The following is a 25002-nucleotide window of genomic DNA, read 5'->3' as shown; positions in this document are numbered from 1 at the left end:
GGGGTTGAAAGAGTTAATTTTGGTCGTTGAAGAGAATATACAATTATTACTAGACTCCGCATTGGCCATACTGCCTTAATTTTTGTACTATATAAAATGAATAAGAATGAGTCTGGGAACTGTAGTCTGTGTGCATTACCAGAAACAGTAGAGCGAGCACTATTAGATTGTTCTGCTTATTTTAATGAAAGAGCATTTCTGTTGAAAGAATTAAAATAAATAGGGATAGAAAATATTACACTTAAAACTCGTTGAATAATGGCTTAAATCATTATAAAATATATAATGCTTTAATGACATACTTTTAAATAAGTAGATCTGTTTAACAGGATTTAGAAGGGGTTGTTTATTTATTTATTTATTTATTTAATTATTTGATTTAGTTCTTATTCAATCAATGGTCCACACTCCAGGACAGTGGGTGGCGGGAATATTCCTATCGTTTGTTTGCCAACCGCGATAAAACGCCAAAAGAAGAAGAAGATTATATTGTCAATTCTGCGCATGCGCGTTGCGAACTGTAGCGACTTCCTGCCAAAAAGTTGTCCCTAACAACACACTGCGCCCCACCGAGGGAATTTCAGTTCAAGGAAACATAAAGTTTCCTCGAAAGTAGCATTTAGTGACATGGTAAGTGTTTCTTTCCCTTTTATGCGCCGTACATTGTGTATTTGAGCGCTTTAATGAGCGGTTTAGTGTGAAATGGTAAGGTCAGTGAGCCACGAGCTAAATAACACACAGTGGCTAACTGGTCAAACTGTGCTAAACGCTACATTAACAAAGCTACCACTTGAAAACAGCTTATGTTGTGTCTGTCAGCAGTGTATTGCGTGTTTCCAAAAGATGAAGACGTTAAATGTGTGTAGTATCTTGGGCATCTTCGGTGAACTAGCCACAGTTTTGAAGAGAAACGCTGTCTGTGTCTCAAACCCTATTAAGCGTCCTACATAGGCTGCACTTTTGAGCTTCATAGAAACAAGACGTTGTTTTTGTAACGAAATACTAGTAAAATAGAGCACGAAATCAGATGTGGGATCCTCTCTTTCATTGGTCACCCTTTTTTAAGTAATTAGTCTCTGCTTTTGAGAGCCTCCTGCTGCTGTTTTTTCCTTGATAGATTAATGCTGCGAACACATACACCAACTTCTAGCTGAGCTGACCTATATATATTTATATCTGACATAGATGGTTATAAATCTTTAATGTATGTATGGCTGAATGTATACGAAAACATAAAAAGTTAAATTCTGTTTTGACACAGAATTCTTAATGCGGAAGATGTGTATGCAGAAGGATGCGTTAGAGATAACAGTGAAGACATTTGCAAGAAAGAAAAGTTCTGTTTGAAATAATGTTGTTCTTTTGAACTTTGTCTTTAAATAATCCTGTAAAATGTATGTATCAGGGTTTCAACAAAGAAAAAAAAAAAGCCAACCTTTTAAAAATACTGATAATCAGAAATGTTTCTTGAGAAACAAATCTGGAGGACCATGCATTTCAATTTATTACAATATTTCACAATATTACAGTTTTTACTGTATTTTTGATCAAATAAATGCAGCCTTTAAAAACATAAGAAAAAAGTAATTGCCTTCCCTCTTTTGAACTATTTTTATTCTTTCAACTTGAATTCAGTCATACACTTCAATACAATCTTACATGTTTGTAATGATTGAACATTGAAAATTAGGAGCCTGCAGCCAACAATAAATGTACATGTTAATGCAGTCCCATTTTTAATAAAGCTATTATTATTATTATTATTATTATTATTATCCTTTTAAGTAGAGCTTTATGGCTTAAAATTAAAATTAAAAGGAAAATATGCAACTGACTTTGTAAAACATCATAGAAACCTAAACCTGCACCAGCTGTATAACTTAAAGGTACCATGGTATGTTTGCTGTCTAGCTTAATCCAAGTTCATCTGGGGGTCTAACCTAGTTCATCGTAGCTTCAACACAGTTAGTGTGGGTTCATGGAAAGGCTGATATACAGTGACATTGCCAACTACTGACCTGGCAAAGTGTTTGAAGTCATCTGTGCAGATCTATGTGAACAGGGATAGTTTTGACAAGGTTGTTTTTGTTCTGTACGTGAAAAACGCAAAGGAAATTCCTTTTTGTGTTTTTGTTTTTAGCACGTTGTTGTTGTGTAAACCTTAGTGAAATGTGTTTTTAAGACTTCCATGAAATTAACAGTTTCTTCCATTTGCACCAACATAAAAGCATTCATTAAAAGATAATATAATAAACAAATAAAATTTTATAAACCTATTAATTGATATTCATAGTTTGAACCTTGAACACAAATTAATTTAAACTTACCAACTCAGTTTTTGCTACCAAATTGTAAATTAGAGATGCTCTCATATTAGTCATGCGGCAAGAGGAAATCATGTAAATATTCAAGCTTTGATCTTATATTATGCCATCCTTAAAAATATTTTGGTTTGCAGTAACAGTATTTTTTTTTTTAATGGTCGTCAGGTCGGTCAAATTTTTTTTTTCAAGTTTCAATGTAAAAAAAAAAAAAAAGGAAAATTTTGGTGATGATGACGTAGGTATGAATTTCAACAAATTAGCATATCGTGACGTCACTGACTGGGTCTTCAACCTGTGCCTTCGGGCGCATAATTGCAAACCTCATTTTGATGCAGGCTATATAGACCACAAACAAATTAAAATCTTTGTCAAAAACATGTTTATTGCACGAATTTCAGGTGAGAAGAAAAAAAATGAGGTACTGTTTTACTTGCATCCACCGCTAGGTGTCAATGCAACCTACAAATGAGAGTCCGTTTACTTTGCTTTCTTGGGTTGTCACTTTTGTGAAAAAAATCATGTTTGATTTGAGTGAGAAGTGTTCATTGAATTGATTGTAAAATCAATTTTGCATGTCTAAATAAGTTTTATACGGCAAATAACACCAAATAAAAAAAGAGTGAAGTGAAGTGACATTCAGCCAAGTATGGTGACCCATACTCGGAATTTGTGCTCTGCGTTTAACCCATCCAAAGTGCACACACACAGAGCAGTGAACACACACACACACTGTGAGCACACACCCAGAGCAGAGGGCAGCCATTTATGCTGCGGCGCCCGGGGAGCAGTTGGGGGTTCGATGCCTTGCTCAAGGGCACCTAAGTCGTGGTATTGAAGGTGGAGAGAGAACTGTACATGCACTCCCCGCACCCACAATTCCTGCCGGCCCGGGACTCGAACTCACAACCTTTCGATTGGGAGTCCGACTCTCTAACCATTAGGCCACGACTACCCCCAAAAAATATAGGTAAATCCATGGACAACAGGCAGGACGAATGTAAAGACCAATATTTCTGATGATTTATTGGCGTGAAGTTACGTGCACAATGACAAACGTTGCATTCGAATTTTAGGTGTGCATTAAGGAAGCTGGCTTATGAGCCCCGGTACTTCACAGTCCGTGTTCCATTCCATCTCGCCGCACGCACAGCCGTGTCTACACAACTTTCAAAGGCGGACGAGCTCGACACGCAGTATCTGCTGTCTCATCTTTCACCTCATGTAAGTACACCGTCCGCGCGGTCTCAATAAATGCCCAATGAAAATGACATAATGCAGAAAGTGTGCGGACGGCCGAAGTATGCTTGATCTTTATCAGTGGCGCACGAGATGCGATGACGATGTATGTGGCATTGCATTATAAGGTTATGTTAGCCTATCCAGTTGAAGCCACTACAAAAAAAAAAAACATCAATGTGGAGAAGATCTTGTTTACATCAAAACTGAAACCAAACCGTTCACACAGAACGCATATTTCGCGCATTTTCTAGAGGGACACCGTTGGACTCTCCTCTCGCACAAGAGAGCCGCATGTTTAGAAAGACATGTAATATTAATGTATTTAATTTAGTTTTCTAAAAATATCTTTACTTTATGTTGGGTTTTTGTTCCCCATCCCACTGCATCTCATGTTTTAAAAATGAAAAAAAAAATGTATTCTGTGTGACTGGTTTTCCGCCCTTTTTATTTATTTAACAATGCATGCATACATGACGCTGTTTTGTTTATAGTTCTTTAAGCAACCTAATAAAAATTGGTTCATAAAAATTATTTTAAATATTATGTTGTTTTTTCACAGTCATGTATTCTAATGCTTTGAATAAACGTGCAGTAATATTTTGCTCGGTGCGCTATCTTGAGGCCTCAGAAGAGAAGCAAAAAGCTTTTCTTCACCCTAACTGAAATTATGCATTTTAAATTCGAATAGAATTAGGGCTGGGTATTGTTCAAAATCTTTCGATACCGGTTCCTAACGATACTTTTTTCGATACCATATGTTTTAAAATCCATTTCAACATCAACACAAATACATTAAACACACCCCTTGGATAGGGGTGCACCATTCAGGGGCGGACTGGGACCAAAAATTTGCCCTGGACTTTCTGGCCCACAGCAGCCCACCACATCATAACCCAAACGCCCCTGTTTTGATGTCATTTATTAATTTAATATTTAAGTAAACAGTTTGGGGATTTTAATCAATAGAGCAACTGATCCTCCGTTGAAAAAAAAAGAAAAAAAAAGAACGGCAGCTGTTCATTTAGCGACTCCTAGTGAGCGATACATGCTCATCAAGACACAAACATTCTTCTAGAACTCACACTTTGGATTCAGTTAGCAGATCGATACGAATCATGCATGAAATAGTTTATAAACTCAAACGATAGCTTTATGTGCTTTACAGATGAACTTGAAGTCTTTATTCATTCGAGATGTTCAATAATAGATAATCTCTGGCTCGGTAATAAAAGTTCATGATCCGATTAGTGAACCGATGATTCTTTTGAGTCAATCTTTTAAAACAATTTATTTTGTTTAACGAAACCAGTGTGGAAACCAGTGTTTCACAAACTGGATAGATCTGAGCTGCAGGGCTCGCAAAATCATTAGCCCCACGTCCCGGGGCTATTGTGTTTTCCAGTCCGATGGGCTATCGTGAATAGTGATGAAAAATTCCTAACTTGATTCGCGTTGTTCACTCGCTTGAAGGGGTGAAACGGATCGTAGCTGATAGTTTGCACTTGTTTCTAAATCTTGCTGATTCAAGCGTTTTAAACAATTTGCGCGCGTTCTGAGCTTGCTCTCACTCATTCAAAGCACGCGCTGCGAGCAGCATTTCAGACAATGCGCGTACAGAGAATGAATTCATCTTTTGCGTATCGTAACTTCTGAATGAACACATACACACACACACAATTATATCAAAATAATTGTCTCTGCAAGTATTCTCGTAAACACAGTCAGGTATGTTTTAAGTGAACGTATACAGTGGCGTGCTGCTTAGAGAAATTCGCTGTACCAGATAAATCCATAGACGGTAAAAGAAAAATCTAAAAGATAAATCTGTCTCTCTCTCTCTGTTTTTAGACGACGTCAAAGGGGGCATGTTTCAAGATACGCAATGGAGTAGACCAAACTAAACAGGGAGGGAGGGCAAAACACTCATCCAAACAAATGCTTCATTAAATTGGTGGTATTGCCGGCACGTCTTTGGTTGCAATACTCTTATCGCATGTTGCACTTTGCTGACTCGGTATCCACTTTTATAAAGTGTAGCCACACTTTAGACCTCTTTGGCATTGTAAAACGGAAACGTTTTGAGAAAAAACAACTACACTTGTGTTGTGGGACTGCAGGAACTTCAGAAATCCTCCCCGTCACGTCAAGTGGTGGTGGACAGCCAATCACCGTGAATTTAGGTCCTTACATGCACGTATGCTACAGGCTCACACAGACACAGCCGCTTGGCAAAAAAAAAAATGGCCGATTGGCTTTTGGAACCGAAATTTGGCACCGAAAGATAAATAATTTTTTCGATACTCATAGTATCGAATTTTCGTTCGATACCATAAAGGCATCGAAGTTCAGTACCCAGCCCTAAATGCAATTCAAATTTTGATCATATTTAAGTAAAAAATTCAAATTTAGTTTTTCAGCTATTTTGACAGCCCTACTGGCCCGAATCTGTATCTGTATGCATGAGACTGTCTGAATACCGGCAGAATTCACATTTCTGTTGTAAAAAGAGAAACATTGTGCAGAAGTATTATTTGCTGTTATGCGTGTGTGTCCGAAGCTGCAGTTGCTGTGTGACGCGTGTTCCAAAAAAAAAAAAAAAAACCTAGACGCGCTCCGAGAGAAGGTCGTTAAAATAAGTCAGTGGTCTCCAATATTTGTTTGGACATTGATTTTCATTTGGAAGAGTAAAAAATATATTTTTATATATTCGTCATGATGAGCAGGTTTAGAGTGACAAGTAAATAAATGATGGCAGAATTTTCAAACTAAGCTTATAAAGATGGACTGTGCACGTTGACCTAAATGAATTAATTTTCGGTTCACTTGTTTTTACCACACATTGAAGTCGTTTTTCATATCCAGATCACGTTGCTGAGACATCGAGCTAGATGTTACATAAGCATCGCTCAGAGCTACAGTCGTGGCCAAAAGTTTTGAGAATTACATAAATATTGGAAATTGGAAAAGTTGCTGCTTAAGTTTTTATAATAGCAATTTGAATATACTCCAGAATGTTATGAAGAGTGATCAGATGAATGGCATAGTCCTTCTTTGCCACGAAAATTAACTTAATCCCAAAAAAACCTTTCCACTGCATTTCATTGCTGTCATTAAAGGACCTGTTGAGATCATTTCAGTAATCATCTTATTAACTCAGGAGAGAATGTTGACGAGCACAAGGCTGGAGATCATTATGTCAGGCTGATTGGGTTAGAATGGCAGACTTGACATGTTAAAAGGAGGGTGATGCTTGAAATCATTGTTCTTCCATTGTTAACCATGATGACCTGCAAAGAAACGCGTGCAGCCATCATTGCGTTGCATAAAAATGGCTTCACAGGCAAGGATATTGTGGCTACTAAGATTGCACCTAAATCAACAATTTATAGGATCATCAAGAACTTCAAGGAAAGAGGTTCAATTCTTGTAAAGAAGGCTTCAGGGCGTCCAAGAAAGTCCAGCAAGCGCCAGGATCGTCTCCTAAAGAGGATTCAGCTGCGGGATCGGAGTGCCAGCAGTGCAGAGCTTGCTCAGGAATGGCAGCAGGCAGGTGTGAGCGCATCTGCACGCACAGTGAGGCCAAGACTTTTGGAAGATGGCCTGGTGTCAAGAAGGGCAGCAAAGAAGCCACTTCTCTCCAAAAAAACATCAGGGACAGATTGATCTTCTGCAGAAAGTATAGTGAATGGACTGCTGAGGACTGGGGCAAAGTCATATTCTATGATGAAGCCCCTTTCCGATTGTTTGGGGCATCTGGAAAAAGGCTTGTCCGGAGAAGAAAAGGTGAGCGCTACCATCAGTCCTGTGTAGGGCTGGGATAAACGATTTATTTTTAAACTATTAATCTAGCGATTATTTTTCCGGTGCATCGATTAATCTAACGATTAATTTTTTCAGACCGATTTGATTTTGATTATCTCCCCATTAATTGACTACTAACAATTTATACATGTTGATATACATATCTGAATGAAAAAACATCAATTCCTTAAAATTGCAATATATGTTTATTGCTCTTAAAATTACAAAATAAAAGACTGACTAAGAATGCATTACTTTGCACTTGTATAGAGATAGCATTCAATAAAACCTTGAAACCTTGAAAACACATAGCTTACTGAAACAAGCTTACTGAACACATAGGGCCTAGCTTACTGAAAAAAAGTTCTTCTTTCAGATGAAAATAACAACAACTTGATGTCTAGCATTCAATAAAAAGGGTCACCCAAAATAGTTGTTTAGAGCAATTGAAAGAATACAGTATGTAAATGTAAACTTAAGGGCTTTAAGCTATACAGAGAGTGCTTTTCCAAAAAAAAAAAAAATTAACAGTGGGAGCCAGCAGCCTGTCATGTAGAAAAAAAATCTCCGAATGCTCCACGTGAAACTTTGGCATTCCCCCCTTTTTCTATCGTGTCTAATGAATTTGGTTAATATGCACGAGGGAGGGAGGGAGAGAGAGAGAGAGAGAGAGAGAGCAAGACAGCGCTCGTGTAGTTTGAAGACTGTGAGTGCGCGAGCGCGCGTGAAACTTTGGTGTTTCGTCCTTTTTCTATCGTGTTTAATGATTTTGATTAATATACACAAGGGAGAGAGAGCGCAAGAAACGCTCGTGTTGTTTGAAGACTGTGAGCAGGGTCTCCGCGGATCCTTAAAAAGTATTAAAACGTCTTAAATAAAATAAAAGTTTTTAAGGTCTTAATGTATTAAATTGCGCTAATTTTTGAAGAGTGGCATTAAATTTCATCTGGGCGGTATTAAATTTCATGTGGGCGGAATGAAAGAAAGTTATCGGAAAAACTATTTTCCATGCTAACGTAATTTCACCAGCGCACGTCCCTGTCTGAAGGCAGTAAAATGTAGCGTGTGCCTATAGCACAGGCATCATACACCATTTAGGGGGCAGTGTTTTCCCAGTAGGCCTGTCATAGAAACAGACGAAGAAGTGTTTCATTCAGAGTGGCAGACGCGAGCCAAGAGGGTAAAAAGTGCAGGTTTAATGATAACTGGCTCGATGATGAGAAATATAGCAGGTTACAAAAAAACGACGGAATACGAAGTGCGTTGCAGACTTTGCAAAAAGACCATACAATTGGGAACAATGAGCTGCAAAGCCCCTTGACGCACAAGGGGAGAAGCACAAGCGCTATGCCGATAGTCAGGCAACAACTGTCCCCATTCAGATATTTGCAGCATCGGTATCTACTTCAAAGGCTAACGTTACACCCGCGTTGGTGTCTTCGGGTCCCAGTACAAGTAATGCCTTCGGTACATTCTCCCCAACCACTACACTGAAGGCCGAAATGCTGTGGGCTTTGCACACGGTTAGCCGACATCACTCCAACGAAGACGTGAGCACCAGTGATGCGCGGGTCAATGTATTAATAACCCGCACACGACCGACGTTTTCAACTGACCCGCCCGCAACTCGGACCGCAAAAAAAGAAAATATTGTACCCGACCCGCTTCCTGACCCGCATTTTTTAAAAGCAGTAAATGCTCATTGTAGCGTCATTGGGCCATAGACATAGGAACTAGGCAAAAAAAAAAAAAAAAACTATATTCTAATATAGTTATCTTGCTCGATTTGGACTTGTTCCGTACATAAAAAGGCAACGTCTGTCAAGTGTGAATCAAGGCAGCTTCGTTCTCATGTTTGAAGAATATTGGGGTTCTTTGCTGTTGTTTGGACACTAATTCCCTTTTTTTACTCCGTGTTTAACTTGTCATTTGCAATTTGATTTGTTTACGCACTGTTTGTACGTTATTTACAGCAGTATTGTTGTAGTATTGAGAAGGCAGTTGCCTGACATGCACTTTATGTTGCTAAATATGCACTGACTATTTGCACTGTTGTTCAAATACAAATGTGCTTTGTTAACCTGAACTGCCTAGAGTGTCGTGTGTGTGTGTGTGTGTGTATATATATGTATATATATATATATATATATATATACAGTACAGACCAAAAGTTTGGAAACATTACTATTTTTAATGTTTTTGAAAGAAGTTTCTTCTGCTCATCAAGCCTGCATTTATTTGATCAAAAATACAGAAAAAAACAGTAATATTGTGAAATATTATTACAACTTAAAACAATAGTTTTCTATTTGAATATACTTTAAAAAAGATTATTTATTCCTGTGATGCAAAGCTGAATTTTCAGCATCATTCCTCCAGCCTTCAGTGTCACATGTAACATCCAGTCTATCACATGATCATTTAGAAATCATTCTAATATTCTGATTTATTATGAGTGTTGGAAACAGTTCTGCTGTCTAATATATTTGATGAATAAAAGGTTAAAAATAACTGCATTTATTCAAAATAAATAAATTCTAATAATATATATTCTAATAATATATTTTCTTTACTATCACTTTTTATCAATTTAACACTTTAAAAAGAAAGAAAAAAAATTACTGGATAATGCCGGGATAATGGTCTTAATTTTTATTCTTCAAGGTCTTAAAAAGGTCTTAAAAGTCATTAAATTTGTTGATCAAAAATGTGCAGATACCCTGGTGAGTGCGCGCGCAGCGCACATAAGGTAAACGTTTTGCAAACGTTTTTTAGAGAAATAAAAACAGGTCGACGAATCGATGCGCATATTTTGCGTCGACGTATTTTTTGCGTCAACGTCATCGATGACCTCGACGCGTTGTCCCAGCCCTAGTCCTGTGTCATGCCAACAGTAAAGCATCCTGACACCATTCATGTGTGGGGTTGCTTCTCATTCAAGGGAGTGGGCTCACTCACAATTCTGCCCAAAAACACAGCCATGAATAAAGAATAGTACCAAAACACCCTCCAACAGCAACTTCTTCCAACAATCCAACAACAGTTTGGTGAAGAACAATGCATTTTCCAGCACGATGGAGCACCGTGCCATAAGGCAAAAGTGATAACTAAGTGGCTCGGGGACCAGAATGTTGAAATTTTGGGTCCATGGCCTGGAAACTCCCCAGATCTTAATCCCATTGAGAACTTGTGGTCAATCCTCAAGAGGCGGGTGACAAACAAAAACCCACTAATTCTGACAAACTCCAAGAAGTGATTATGAAAGAATGGGTTGCTATCAGTCAGGATTTGGCACAGAAGTTGATTGAGAGCATGCCCAGTCGAATTGCAGAGGTCCTGAAAAAGAAGGGCCAACACTGCAAATACTGACTCTTTGCATAAATGTCATGTAATTGTCGATAAAAGCCTTTGAAACGTATGAAGTGCTTGTAATTATATTTCAGTACATCACAGAAACAACTGAAACAAAGATCTAAAAGCAGTTTAGCAGCAAACTTTTTGAAAACTAATATTTATGTAATTCTCAAAACTTTTGGCCACGACTGTACACGTGATTTACTAAATATCGTAGTCTAGCATTTACATGAATGAAGCTTTAGCAAGCGTCTGTAAAATTGGCTTAAGTGTAAATGAGCGTCTGACCTGCTTTCTCTCTTTCCTGCTTGATACTCCAATTATATTTATGCAGTTTAAAGAAGGCACGGGGTGAATAAAATTAGGTTAGATCTTATCCTCTCCCACCTTTTGAATGTGACAGCTTGCGTAGAAACACCTAATGCCCTTGATATAATCAGGAAAGAATACAAGCTTCCTAGTTTTCACCAAATGTATGTTAGTATACATGTAAGGAGACACTGCCATATAATCCAGGCATGTGCGCTGGAAAGTGGGAGGGTTCGGAGGAAACATCTGGTGCTTTTGTGGGGGAGCCACACGTGCCTCACCTGCCACCAGGGTGACTGTGGGTCAGTTTCCCCCTTGACTTTCCCATAATGCTCAGCTCCTCAGTGGCACACCCACACACCTGACAAGGATTGGCTCCAGTGAGATGGAGAGGCAGGGGCTGGAGGAGCATATATAAAGATGTCTCATGATGTTGACTTGTGTCTTTCCTGCAGGGCCTTGGCCAAAGCAGAAGCAGCGGAAACTGCAGAGACTGACGGTGCAGATTTATCAGGGTGGACGGTGAAGACGTCCTCTCCCACAGCCATGGACGAATCGCAAGAGCTACCTGTGAGTACAGTGCACTTACTGACCAGTCAGGAATGAAGAAACATTCATATGTAGTTGACAACAAGAGTGAACTATTTTGTTTTTTGACTTTGAGATATTCAGTTAAAAAGGAAAAGTTGAAACTGGACATTATTTATTTTCATAATTTTAATCACTTTATAATCACCCATATTACTTTTATAGCATGCCATTCTGAAGGACACTGCAGTCACTGCTTGAAATGTTGCACATCATTGTGTTAAATGCCTACTGTTAATAATTCAACACCATGAGAGACATAATCCTTTCTTTCTGTTGTTTTGATTGAATAGACAAAAAAAGCTCGGCATAATCCAGAAGTGAGTCAGGAGGGTGATTCACGGTGGGTCCATGTGCTTTTTCATTACATGGTGTGGTACATTTTATATTTTCTTATGTAGCTTGCATATAGACTACAGCTTGCTAGTTCAGGATTGGGCTGCTAGGATAAAGGATGAAGATGCCATTGTAAGCAGTACAGGTCAAGGAACTGGGTATAATAAGATTGTAATCTTGCTTTATTACCACTGTGCCCTTGAGCAAGTTGAGAAATGAGGGTAAAGAGAAAGAAAAAAGAGTTTCTTGTCGGAGTGAAGTATGATTTCCTTTTGGATAATTGGCAAACTTCAATCACACTTTATCTTTTATCAGAATGTCAAGACATAAAAAAACAAAGCATCAGAAGGGCTGCAGTCAATACTTTAATCTTATGAACAAGATTAAAGACATTTTGAAGATGACAAGTTTTCAAACCTTATCTTAAAGACTTATCTTAGGGGCTGGGTTGAAAACTGATTTCCCCATTTCTTCATTTTAACAAGCCAATGTCAATTCTTAAATCTCAAGTTCAGTCTTGTAGTCTTATTATTATTGTTTTTTATTTTTAAGTGTGTTAATAAAAACAATATTGGTTAATGCACCTCCCATCCAAAAATTGCAGTAGTCTGTGTGCTTTGTTGCTATAAAAAGAGTTTGTACAAAATCTGCCTTAACAATGGATCCACTGTTAGTTGAGAGAAAAATGTACATGTTCTAGAATCGTTATGGAATTGAGATCTGAATCAAATCAAGAGCTTGTGAATCAGAATCATATTGTTACAGATGTGATGGCTATTCTTGTGCTATTGGGACATGCTCCTAAAAGTTGTTATTTTGCAGAAGTGTGGCTGCAAATGAAAGCAGTGACTCCACTAACCAGAACAAATCGGCTGGTCAATCAGAGGTCAATTCATATCCATCGTCTTCTGTCCCTCACTTGCACACAAGTAAGGAGCTTTTAAATTTCATCTGAAATGTATTGTAATATTATATATTTTAAATATATGCAGTGTAGAAGACATACTATTTTTAAATAATGTCATTTTTACTGTTTTACTTCTTGTATTACACATTTTAAATACTATAGTTCTCTTATTGAATTGATAGTTCCGTTGATTGAAACCTTTTTTTTTCTGTTATTTTAAATAGATATAGAAAATTGCTTAAAGACTATAGTGTCCATACCTGTTTTTAAGAGGTGTAAACATTATGCAACCTGTCAATCCCTCATTCATTCATTGTCTCCGGCAGTGCCTGGAGGACCAGACCAGTCAAATCAAGAGACGATATCAAGATCCCAGGGCTGTGTCACAGAAAATGCATATGTTCACAATGGTAAGGTTCATTGCTGTCATGCTCAGACTTTTATTTAACGCGTTATACATTTGTAACATAACATCCTAATTTTTCTACAGCAGTGACATGCAAAGACCTCACCACAACCACAGCCACTGAATATACCTCACAGATCTACCAAGGAAGCAAGTAAGTACTGGAAGTTGTTTACTATTAGTGGGTTAGTATCTTTTAAAATGCAGTCGATGATGGCTTTATAAATCATAAAACCTGCACTGAATGTAGTCTTGCAGTAGTTTAGTCTGCCCTGTTTGCTTGCTTAATACACTCCTGGTCTTATTGTGTATTTGCATAATTATTATATGTTTCAATACATGATATTGTTTGGATTTGAACTTTATTTTATGATTATATTATATATAATAATTATATTTATAGTTTTACTAAGTGTGTGTGTGTGTGTGTGTGTGTGTGTGTGTGTGTGTGTGTGTGTATATACAATCGTGGCCAAAAATATTGGTCCCCTTGGTAAATATGATCAAAGAAGGCTGTGAAAATTTAACTGCATTGTTAATCCTTTTGATCTTTTATTAAAAAAAATCACAAAATGTATCCTTTCATTTGATAATAAGAATTTAAAATGGGGGATATATCGTTATGAAATAAATGTTTTTCTCTAATACACATTGGCCACAATTAACGACCCCCTTTTATTCAGTACTTTTTGAAACCTCCATTTGCCAGTTTAACAGCTCTGAGTTTTCTCCTATAATGCCTGATGAGGTTAGAGAACACCTCACAAGAGATCAGAGACCGTTCCTTCATCCAGATTCACTCCAGACCCTTTAGATTCCCAGCTCCATGTTGCTGCTTCTTCTCTTCAGTTCACTCCTCTCATTTTCTGTAGGGTTCAGGTCAGAGGACTGGAATGGCCATAGCAGACGCTTGGTTTTGAGCTCAGTGACCCATTTCTGTGTTGTTTTTGAGGTTTGTGTTTGAATTATTGTACGGTTGGAAGATCCAAACATGGCCCATTATAAGATTTCTAACAGAGTCAGTCACTTACAGATTTTTTTATCTGTTGGTATTTGATAGAATCAAAGATGCCATGTATCTAAACAAGATGTCCAGGACCTCCAGCAGAAATATAGGCCCACAACATCAAAAATACAGCAGTATATTTCATTGTACACATGGGGTACTTTTTATCTCTGTGTTCACCAAACCCATCTTGAGTGTTTGCTGCTAAAAAGCTACTTTTTTAAGTTTCATCTGACCATAGAAGCCAGTCCCATTTGAAGTTTCCCATGGGAATTTTCACTGCTCTAGCTCTTTTCTTAAAGCCACTTCACTAATTTGTGAAGCTCAATTATCTTTTGCTGCACATTAGAAATATATTCTTCGTTTTTTCTCATTGTGATGAATGATTAAGGGAATTTGGGCTTTGTTTTCCCTCCTCTTTATATTTCTGTTAAACAGGAAGCCATGGCTGGATAATTTCATGTTTATGATCACGCTGGAGTGCTCAGAACTGTGAATATGAATGGGAATATACTTCAGAGATATTTTACACATAAGAATTTCTAGGGGTGCCAATAATTATGTCCAACGAGTATTTGAGAAGAACCTTTATTTCATAATGGTATCCCCGCCCCCGTTTTAAATTCTTATTATCCGATGAAAGGATACATATTTGTGAATTTTTTTTAATAAAAAATCAAAAGGATTAAAATTGCAGATCAATTTTCAGAGCCTTTGGGCCAATATTTTTGGCCATGAATGTATGTATATATATATATAAAACATGAAATGTTGAAAGCAAATTTTCTGTTAAAACTATCAAAATTAGAGTTAGATCAATTAGACTATGAAGCCAAACATTTTATTTCCTTTTAAATAACATACTCGAATGAACTGTTCATAAGACCAGAAACTCATATTAAAGAGTATCAGTTTTGAATTCAACTTTAAAATCAAAGATCATACTAATTAAATTGACTGCAACTTCATTTGTTCAAATCAATGTATATATGGCATCTTACAGCGGTCTCCCCAAGTTAAGCGGTGTTATTAAATGTTCAGCTAGTAACTCTCCTCCATTATTCTTCAGCACTGCTGTCACTGCATATGCCAGTCAAGTGGCTTTCCCCTCCCTGGGCCAGTCGACCGTATACAGCGGCTTTCCTCAGTCCGGCCAGACGTACGGACTGCCACCATTTGGTCTGTGCTTCACCCAGTTGCCGTCTGTGCTTTAGTTCATCTGAACACTTCACCCAAACTCATTCCACTTAACCCTCACCCTGCATTCACACTGTACGCTGGCAGTCAGATTCATGTTCATGTCTCAATGTTAAATCCTGTTCTTAACCTCCCTTTAATCACCTATTTCATTTCTGCATCCCCTCTCTCCTCCACCCTTTGCCCTCTCCTGCTTCATCTATCCATGCACGGCCTCAGGCACCATGTGGCCAGGCTTAAAGACAGAGTCGCTGCTGCCCGAGGCACCCTCTGTTGGTCAGACGGGGTTTTTCAGCTTCAGCTCAGCCTATACCTCAACCCAACCCAACCAGATCCACTACTCCTACCCCAGCCAAGGCAAGCCTGCTACCGCTCTCTCTCTGTGTGTGTTTCTACACGCTCTCTGCACCTCACAACCTTATCAGGGACCGCTGAGGAGAAAGACCCATCCAGTTCCATCAGCCAAAACCACTTCCATTAACAGCATTTCATTCAGTAATTCTAATCATGATCGGACGCTTTGGTTGTTTGACATCCTGTATAATTGTTCTTTATCCCCAACTAGGGTCCTGTTTCACTACATCCAGTGTGTACACTAACATCCCCCCAGCTACTGCTGTGACCACAACTGCTGGCACACATCAGGTGAGTCCATCTCTCACATTTTTAGACAGTATTTAAAAGGACAGCATTAATAAAATGAGGACGCTGTACTCTGATTTTAAATTAGATGAACAGAAATTGCTTTGACATTATCTACAGACTTGGAGCAAAAATAATAAAACATCACGTTCTTGACAGTGATGTATGTTGCAATATACAATTTCTTACGGAAAAGTGATTCAAAAACATGAAAAAGAAAAGATTCTTAAATTTTAACTAGATCTTTTTCATCTCGACCTGTAGGAAGCAAGTTGCATGGCAAGTAAAAAGGACACCTTGAAACTGCCAGATTGTTTTGTTGAACAAACAATGAACAAGATTTAAACTTCTTATATCTTAATTTGTTTTCCTCCAGGAGTTTTCAGGTTACAACTCTCTTGGTCAGAGTCAGTTCTCGCAGTACTACGCTCCTCCTCCCAGTTACCTGTCGGCTGGGTTGCCCAGCAGTGATCGAGATGGAACAGGTGTTGTGGCACCTGGATATCCAGCCATTAAAACTGAAGGCAGTGCCTCAGCAAACCTGCCCGACACAACAGGTGTGTCATCATCATCCCTCTGTAACTTCACAATAAACCTCACTTATTAAGAACTTTGTAAATACTAGTGGTAGAAATTCTCCCCACCTTCTGTAAATGACTAAAAATTGTCTTTTTCACAACTAAAATTAAAATGAAATGAATTATTACATTTATAAAGCCACACACTTCCATTCAAAGGTTTTGGGTCAGTAACCATTTTATTTTTCAAGGACACTTTAAAGTGTCCAAAAAGAAAGTAAAGACATTCATAATGTCACAATTTCTATGTAAAATAAATGCTGTTTAAAACCTTTTATTTATCAAAGAATCCCGAAAAAATGCTTCAACTGAAATATTAAGCAGCACAACTGTTTTCAACTGTTGTATTCATATTCCCCCTAAAGGGTCTGCATGGGCTACAAAAGAAATGTATTTATTTTTACATACAAGCTCAACACCCCACTTCCTTTCCTGCATTCTGTAGCAAGCCTTTGTTGCTAAGCAGAAGATATATATATTTCGGTTGCATATGCAACACCTCTTCATTGCAAAGCGAGAGATACATGACCTTTGCTCTAATTCTAATGTACATTATATACTTTGCTACACAATTATAACACAATAAGCTGGAGGTAATGACAGCCGCTGTCCTCTCGTCTCAATTCTATGAAACTAGCAAGATATCAGTTGCTCCTATATTCTATTTTTATTTATGGGCCACTTGCTCTTCTTCTTTGTCCTGCTTCTGTTGTAAACCTTGCACAGTTAAATCACTCAATTAGTCAACTAAATCAAATGTCAATTTTAGGTCACCTGGTTCCTTTTCCAGGATTGATTAGGAGCGTGCATCTCATTTATTGGATTTGACACAACACAACATAAGAAATAAGAAATTAAATAACAAGAAATGTTTCTTGAGCGGTATCAAATCGGTATCTAGTTTCTTGAATCAGCATATTAGAATGATTTCTAAAGATTGAAGGTAATGGCTACTGAAAATTCAGCTTTGCATCACAGGAATAAACTATCAAATGATGAAAAAACTGTATATTACGATAGAAAATAGTCTTGCAATCTTATACAGCCTTGGTAAGCATAAGAGACTTTCTAAAACATTTTGAAATATTGACCCCCAATTTTTTTTTTGGTTAATTTATGACTTAATTCAGCTGTAATTAATATCATTATTAATTTGAGTATTAAAAGTATTTCAGTAGTAGCATTTTTAATAATAATTGGGAGCAAAACTGTTGCCCTGTACAGTCCTGGACTAGATAATCATTGCGGATGCCTTCATTCTTCTGGCTCTCACTGCAGTTCATGTTGTTTGCTCATTTTAGCAGATGCATCCCCAGGTGGGACGTTCCCAACAGGTGTGGCTCTGCCTGCTGGGATGGCCCTCCCCACAGGAGAAAGGGACCAAGATGAGACAAACCGCAAAAATCCTCCTGGCAAAGCTAAAGGCAAAGCCAAGAAATCTGATGGTTCCCAATCCACAGACAATGACCTTGAGGTAATGAAGCAACCTTGCATAGTTTTAACGACACATTCTGAAGTCCAAAGGGTATGGGAATGTTGACATGCATTAAATTGAGCTTGCTCAGCTAAACAGAGGGTCAGCTTTGCAATTGTTCATTTATTTCTTTATTTTTTGCTAAATGTACTAAAATGGAGAGTGGAGCGATGAATCATTAGATGAGCATAATGGATTGGACAACAGCCAGTTGCAAAAAAGTAACAAACTCTTTCTTTTCTCAGCGTGTCTTCTTGTGGGATCTGGATGAAACCATCATCATTTTCCACTCTCTTCTTACCGGCTCATTTGCACAGAAGTTTGGCAAGGTACAGAATTGCTTTGCAGAATTACAAACTGGCTGAATGCCTGGTTTTTTTTTCACCTTCTCACATTCTTGCTGTTTCCTGGAATGCTTTTATTTATTCAGGACCCAGCCACAGTTCTCAATCTGGGTCTTCAGATGGAGGAGCTGATCTTTGAGCTCGCAGACACGCATCTCTTCTTCAATGATCTGGAGGTAAGCAGAGTGAAACAAGGGTCAGTTTGCTTTGTTCATGGAAATAACATTTGCCCCTCCTGTCAACACAGGAATGTGATCAGGTCCATGTTGATGATGTCGCCTCCGATGACAACGGACAGGACCTGAGGTAATGAAACCTTCATGATGAGTTTTCCAGCAATATTACATCTCCTTAAACTAGCTCTAAAGTACTCTTTCGCTCATAACCTCAAAACACACATTTTGCAATTAAATTTATGACAAAGGCTTCGTGTAAAAGCTCTTGGTAATTGTTTTTTAGTTTAGTCTGTAAGAACACATCTAATAGTGATCATTCTGGCCTAGCAACTACAGCTTCTCCAGCGATGGCTTCAGCGGGCCCAGTGCGGGCGGTGGTCCAGGGTCCACCTCCACGGTACAGGGAGGAGTGGAGTGGATGCGTAAGCTGGCCTTCAGATATCGCCGGCTCAAAGAGATCTACAACGGATTCAAAGGGAATGTGGGAGGTGAGAGTGTGTCTCATAACTCTGCTCCAAGCCACGCTGCATGTTCCCAACACTGTTCCCACACGGTGGCGCTGTTACTGTACCATTATTAGTCAGGTAGTCTTTCCCTTCCTTGCCTTCTAGCATACTTTCCTCTCATATTTAGTTGATATCTAATCAGGAATACTGGAATGAAGTTTAAGACGTCCTCATGTGTGCTGTGTGATTGATTTGACATGGGTTGTGTGGAAGAGCTGCTTTATTGTTCCAGCAAACTATAACTTGTACACAAGCCATCACATACATACATGACTTCTGTGTCATTACCTAAAGTCCTGTCCTGTGCATACTTCTGTAGCAGTGTTACACCACAGTAAGAATGAAGTTACACCAAGGACAATAAGGCCCTGTCAACACGGAGACACGTTTAGCTGTATACGCATACATTTTTTATCATATATTCTAAATTTTAAAGAATAGCAGAAGCCGCAACACGGCTATTAACAAACATAACACTGATTTAATACCTTTCATTCACGATTTATAAACTCCAAGATTTAGCTTAAAGGATGAAACTGGCTTTTTCAGTTTTCCACGATTAAATGTTTTAAGTGCTGCTCCCAGAGAGAGAGAGAGAGAGAGAGATGCTGATAATAATCAAAGAATACGAAGTAAATAAATAAAAAAACTTTGTCATGTACTCCTAAAATAAACAAATACTATATATAAAAATAAATAGATAGATACAGAAATAAAGTCAAAAACAACAGTAAGGAATGACCATAGAATCTACATCAGAATTTTGTCATTGCTGAACATTGAACATAACATGTATTAGTTGTGTTACATGGATTAACTAGCTATACGGACCAGGTTCAGCAGCATCTTTAAGTTACTACTTCTCAATAAGCTTTATATGCATGTATGTATTTTAATGTCGGTATCTTCTGCTGATCTTGCAGGTCTTCTGAGCCCAATGAAGAGAGACCTACTGCTCAGACTGCGCTCTGAGATTGAGACTGTTACAGATGCCTGGCTGAGCACTGCCCTCAAATCTCTCTTGCTCATTCAGTCAAGGTGAGGCCTGTGTCTGTTCTCAGAACATGCATGATTTAGAGGAAATCATCCCAACCACCTCAAGGCATTAAACGATGTGTGTGATGTGCCAGAGCAACACGCTAAACAGGTTTCTCAGTGTAGATCCTTCAGCTTTAATTGAAGAGTTTCTTTGGTGTTTGTTCACAGGGGCAGATGTATGAATGTTCTGGTCACCACCACTCAGCTGGTTCCTGCTTTAGCTAAAGTGCTTCTCTATGGACTGGGTGACGTCTTTCCCATAGAGAACATCTACAGCGCCACTAAAATAGGTAATGGGTTTGGTTTACCAAAAATGAAAATCAGACATTTACCAGGGTTTGTACGGTCATGAAAAACCTGGAAAAGTCATGGAAAAATAAATAAACCCAGAGAGTTTTGGAAAATTCATGGAAATTTGTTTCACAAAATTGTATAATATAATACATGTTTAATCAGGTCCTGAATTTTGGTGTGGGATCGCTAATAGTTTTACTCAAAACTAAGTAAATAGTTTTACTCATTCCCCCAGGTTTCATATTTATAGTGCGGGAAATTCCTGCAAGCATTTATTCAATATAGCATGTAGGTTAGATGTAAATAAGTCCAAACATAGTATCAGATCAGCTCAGTCTTTTAAGAAAACAGCATGAGTGATTCAATGGCACCATGTCTTCTCTCTTCCCCTCTCAAAACGGCTTCACATCACACCTCGCTTGCATTTCAGGGTAGATGATAGAATTGCCACTTAGGGTCACTGTTGCATCATCACAAAAATATCATTTGCACATCTTTTAAAGTCTTTTTAAACTTATCAGTTCTCCAGTGATGGTTTTCTATGCACTCACAGTCACTTCCGAAGCACATAAAACTTCCTTGCAAAAACCTTGCGCATACCAAATTGAGTTTTTGCAGCTTAAGTGGTCAAATACACAAAAAATTGTCAAAAAAAGTGTTCTATAAATAAATGCGACGTGACTTTATTGGAGTGCTGATTGCAGAGCTTGTGCAAACATCCACATTGCTATGATCACGTGCTTTCTTAACTTTTCTTAATCATTTTGGAGTTTTCATCCACTTTCATTATATAGAAGAGATGTCAAGATATTCTTTGAAAATCCACCTGTTCCGCTGTATAAAATATATATGGTTTTGAATAAATGACCACAGTGTGTTCATTTTTGGGTGATCTCTTGCTTTAAAATCATTTGTCTAAATCTGATGAACTGAGCACAAGGATAAATGTAGATGTTATGTGTGACACATGATCTGTAACTTCTGTTAACAGGAAAAGAGAGCTGCTTCGAACGCATCACCTCTCGCTTTGGGAAGAAAGTGACCTATGTTGTTATAGGGGACGGTCGTGATGAAGAGTTTGCAGCAAAGCAGGTACAAGCAGGTTTATTTTTTATGTAATTTATTCCTGTTATCTAAGTTGAATTTTTTTGCATCATTACTCCAGTCTTCAGTGTCACATGATCCTTCAGAAATCATTCTAATATGCATATTTGCTACTTTATTGTCCTCGAAAGGAAATTATGGATGACGTGTTGCTGCAAACACATACAGTAAACAAAAATAACAGTAAAGAATTATAAAGATCTATCCATATAAACACTTGTTAAACAAATTTACAGATACAATTACAAAAGAGTTCTCATACAGATTTAATTTACACAATGGGACTCTATATCTTCTACAAGAGAGAAGCAGTTCATACTGTGAATGCAGGAAATGAGTCTGATCACCAAGAGTCCTGTCCATCTGATTGAGAATGCGTTCCTCATATAAATCTTGAAGGTTAAGGTGTTCATCATGCCCTTCAGTTTTCACCGCCTTCAATACCAGGTGCATCAACTTAGATTTAAGCTGTACTGACAGGTACCTAACAATACTTTCTAAAACAGCGTCATAAGATTCTTGTTCACTTCATAAAGATGTAACCTGCGTAACAAATACAATCTCTTTTATAGATGAGTGCAAAGCCATAAAAAGATCTTCCACGTTATTTTTGTGGAAACTGATAATTTTATTTTTTTTGGTGAGGACTTTTTTCAAGATTCTTTTTTGATGAATAGAAAGTTAAAGAAATTAGCAATATCATGCCTCCTTGCTGAATAAAAGTAATAATTTGTTTCTTTCTTAATGACTGGAAAATGTTTAAAAGCTAGCGCATTTAGTAATGTTCTGACTCTTCCAGCTGAACTTGCCTGACATAAAGGTTCACAAATGTTGCTTTATTATATTAATTTGCGTTTTCATAGAAAGTTCCCTTTATTGAACTTGATATGTTTGATCTAAACCTGTGCCCCGTCACTCTTTAGCACAACATGCCGTTTTGGCGAATCTCTTCTCACGGAGACCTGATTTCCCTTCACCAAGCTCTGGAACTGGACTTCTTATAGATGGAGCTGGAGGTAAGACATGGATCTCTCCGGCTGCACCCATCAGCAATCCCATCCACACTAGCCTTGTCCAGCGCAGCCGTGGAGCAGCTGGCGTAGACTCTGGGACATTATAGCGGTCATAGGCAAGAACTCAAGATGATCTGTGACACAATCTCACAAGCCCTCCATTCCCTCAATGGCAGCTATCCTCCGCCTAGGTTGAATCTCGCACTGGTACGCCACACAACCATACATGAGGAAAAGAGGGAAAAAAAGTCTCCCATTCTCACTGCATCTTTCTCTTTGAAAAAGGATGTACTTTAACATCTTCAACTTAACTGGATTCACCAAAGGAACAACCCACGACCAAAGGTCTTCACTGGTACAGAAACTTAGGAGTGAACTTAATAGAAGTCGCTTTTTTTGCATTCTTTTTAAAGGGCTGAAAAGTAAGTTGGAGTCATTTTGATTTGCACTCATTCCAAAGGTCAGGATAATGGTTCTTATCAGATGTCAGGTGACATGCTTTAGAAGCCTCTAAGAAATGATGCAATTATTTCAGTCCTACAACAGATCGCAGATATGGCCTGTTTAATATCTGTCTACAGATGGTACCTACAGGGTTTAGCATAGAACCCATTTCATTTTTACAGTATCTATATACAAATTTTCCTAAATATTCCTCAGTTTCAGGAATCTACTTTCATTTACCCTTTAAACACACATCATCGTTTCTGCTTTAAATTAGGCAATGTGAATTATAGAGTGCCTAATGGAAACAATTTATTTTTGTATATTTTGTCCATCATTTTTGAAAGAATAAATTGCCCAAAAATGAGAATTGGCATAATAATTTACATTACTTTCGTTCCAAAACCATATGACAGAATGACTTTCGTGAAACATGAAAGAGATGTTTAGAAGAATGTTCACGCTGCACTTTTGCATTCAATGACATTTGCTTCAAAATACAAAAATCACCATAACATAAGTCAAATACGTTTAGCCTGTTATATAATAGAAGTCATATAATGAGGAACAAACCTGAATTTGAATTATTCACAAACAGTCTTCCCCTTCGCTGTAGCTCTGAAGTCTAATTCAGTCATCAGACCTAATCAACAGCTGAAACTTGGTGTGACATTTCTAGTTGAATTTGAATGCAAATGCAGAGATTCCTGCAATGGGAAGATTTTCAGTGAACGTCTTCAGATTTTTGGGTAACCCATTTCTTTAAAATCCATATTAAGGTGAACATAGGCTCCTGGAATGATACTGTCTCATTAGAAATATAAATTATTTGTTTATAATGCAATTATGAGCCACATGAACTAACTGCATTCATGTCTCCTGAGAAAAATCAAATGGCTGACTGGGATTTTGCAAAATTACTTAAATTACCTCTTGCATATAGATAAAATTACCCATGGATTTGAAGCTGCAAGGCCCCAGCCTGTGACCGTTTTCTTTCCATTGTACATGTTTGGGAGAAAAACTGTGTGATCGTGTGCAATACATTTCAGTGATAAAAGATTGTTTAAATTTTGGTTGAAGGTGGTTTTATGAGCAGGTTTGGGTGTTAAGATTCCTAACCGCTGCAAGATTTTGACTGAACGTTACTGAGCCTGAAGAAAAAGCATTTTTATTCAAGCAGCTTTGACAATTAAGAATGTGTACTCTTTGTTGTTTGCATAGGTGTGTGTGTGTCTGTTTCTTTTCCTGTATATATTTATATTGTGCCTTTTAACTATAATCGCCATTCAGTAAATGTATTATTTTAAAGGGAATTACTGAAATTTGACATATGTTTGTATTTGTTTTTCTGGTGAAGTGTTACCTTTGACTCGTAGGTCAATGCTGTTACCTGGCATTTTCTTTTAGTTTGGTGTTTTTTAAGTGTGCTGACTTCATCTCTGCATAGCTCTCATAGCTCAGCCAATCAGATGCTGTTGTTCTTAAACTTGAATCATAAAAATTGCTCTTCTGGTGCATTTATTATATTTTTCTCTCAATGTCCTACTTTGTTTCTTGCATTTTTCAGGAAAAAATAAAATGAGTCCCTGTATATCGTCTGTTATCTGCACAAACTGAAGATACATGACTATCATCATGAGATCTTGGGATTTGTTACTAATGCATAGACAATCAAGGGATGTAATGGCTCTCTTAGCCAGAGAATAAGCGCTCTATCTAACCCTGGGATTAGGCTTGAGCTTTTAGATCAGTAGAAGAACCTCTGGCATATTCAGACTGAAACTGGCTGAAGAAGCAAATACCTATCTGTACACTTTATGGTTTTGTGTAAGTGATTTCAATTAAATTCTTTGAGGCTGGCCTACCTGCTTGGTTTGTTCATCTCTGTCTCATAATTGTGTGAATCTCATGAAAACACC

At 37.9% G+C, this 25002-nt stretch overlaps 1 protein-coding gene across 2 annotated transcripts; it reads left to right on the top strand.

Annotated features, from left to right (window-relative positions):
- Positions 1-480: 480 nt before the first annotated feature.
- Positions 481-24947, top strand: LOC132104462 (eyes absent homolog 3-like). Of its 2 annotated transcripts, XM_059509942.1 has the most exons (19): positions 481-630; positions 11483-11597; positions 11909-11958; positions 12774-12880; positions 13185-13268; positions 13349-13418; positions 15340-15449; positions 15687-15824; positions 16033-16112; positions 16486-16666; positions 17992-18161; positions 18407-18490; positions 18592-18681; positions 18753-18811; positions 19009-19169; positions 20111-20225; positions 20394-20515; positions 21511-21611; positions 22547-24947. In XM_059509942.1, the coding sequence occupies exons 2-19, from the start codon at positions 11574-11576 to the stop codon at positions 22625-22627; spliced, it is 1827 nt and encodes a 608-aa protein (XP_059365925.1). In that variant the 5' UTR covers positions 481-630; positions 11483-11573; the 3' UTR covers positions 22628-24947. The 2 variants fall into 2 exon arrangements, with proteins under 2 accessions (XP_059365925.1, XP_059365923.1); XM_059509940.1 differs by lacking the exon at positions 15687-15824.
- Positions 24948-25002: the final 55 nt, after the last annotated feature.

The sequence above is a fragment of the Carassius carassius genome, chromosome 25, assembly GCF_963082965.1.
Source record: "Carassius carassius chromosome 25, fCarCar2.1, whole genome shotgun sequence".
Lineage (NCBI taxonomy): Eukaryota > Metazoa > Chordata > Actinopteri > Cypriniformes > Cyprinidae > Carassius > Carassius carassius.
The sequence above is the reverse complement of the archived record's forward strand: the minus strand, read 5'-3'. Positions and strand labels throughout refer to the sequence as shown.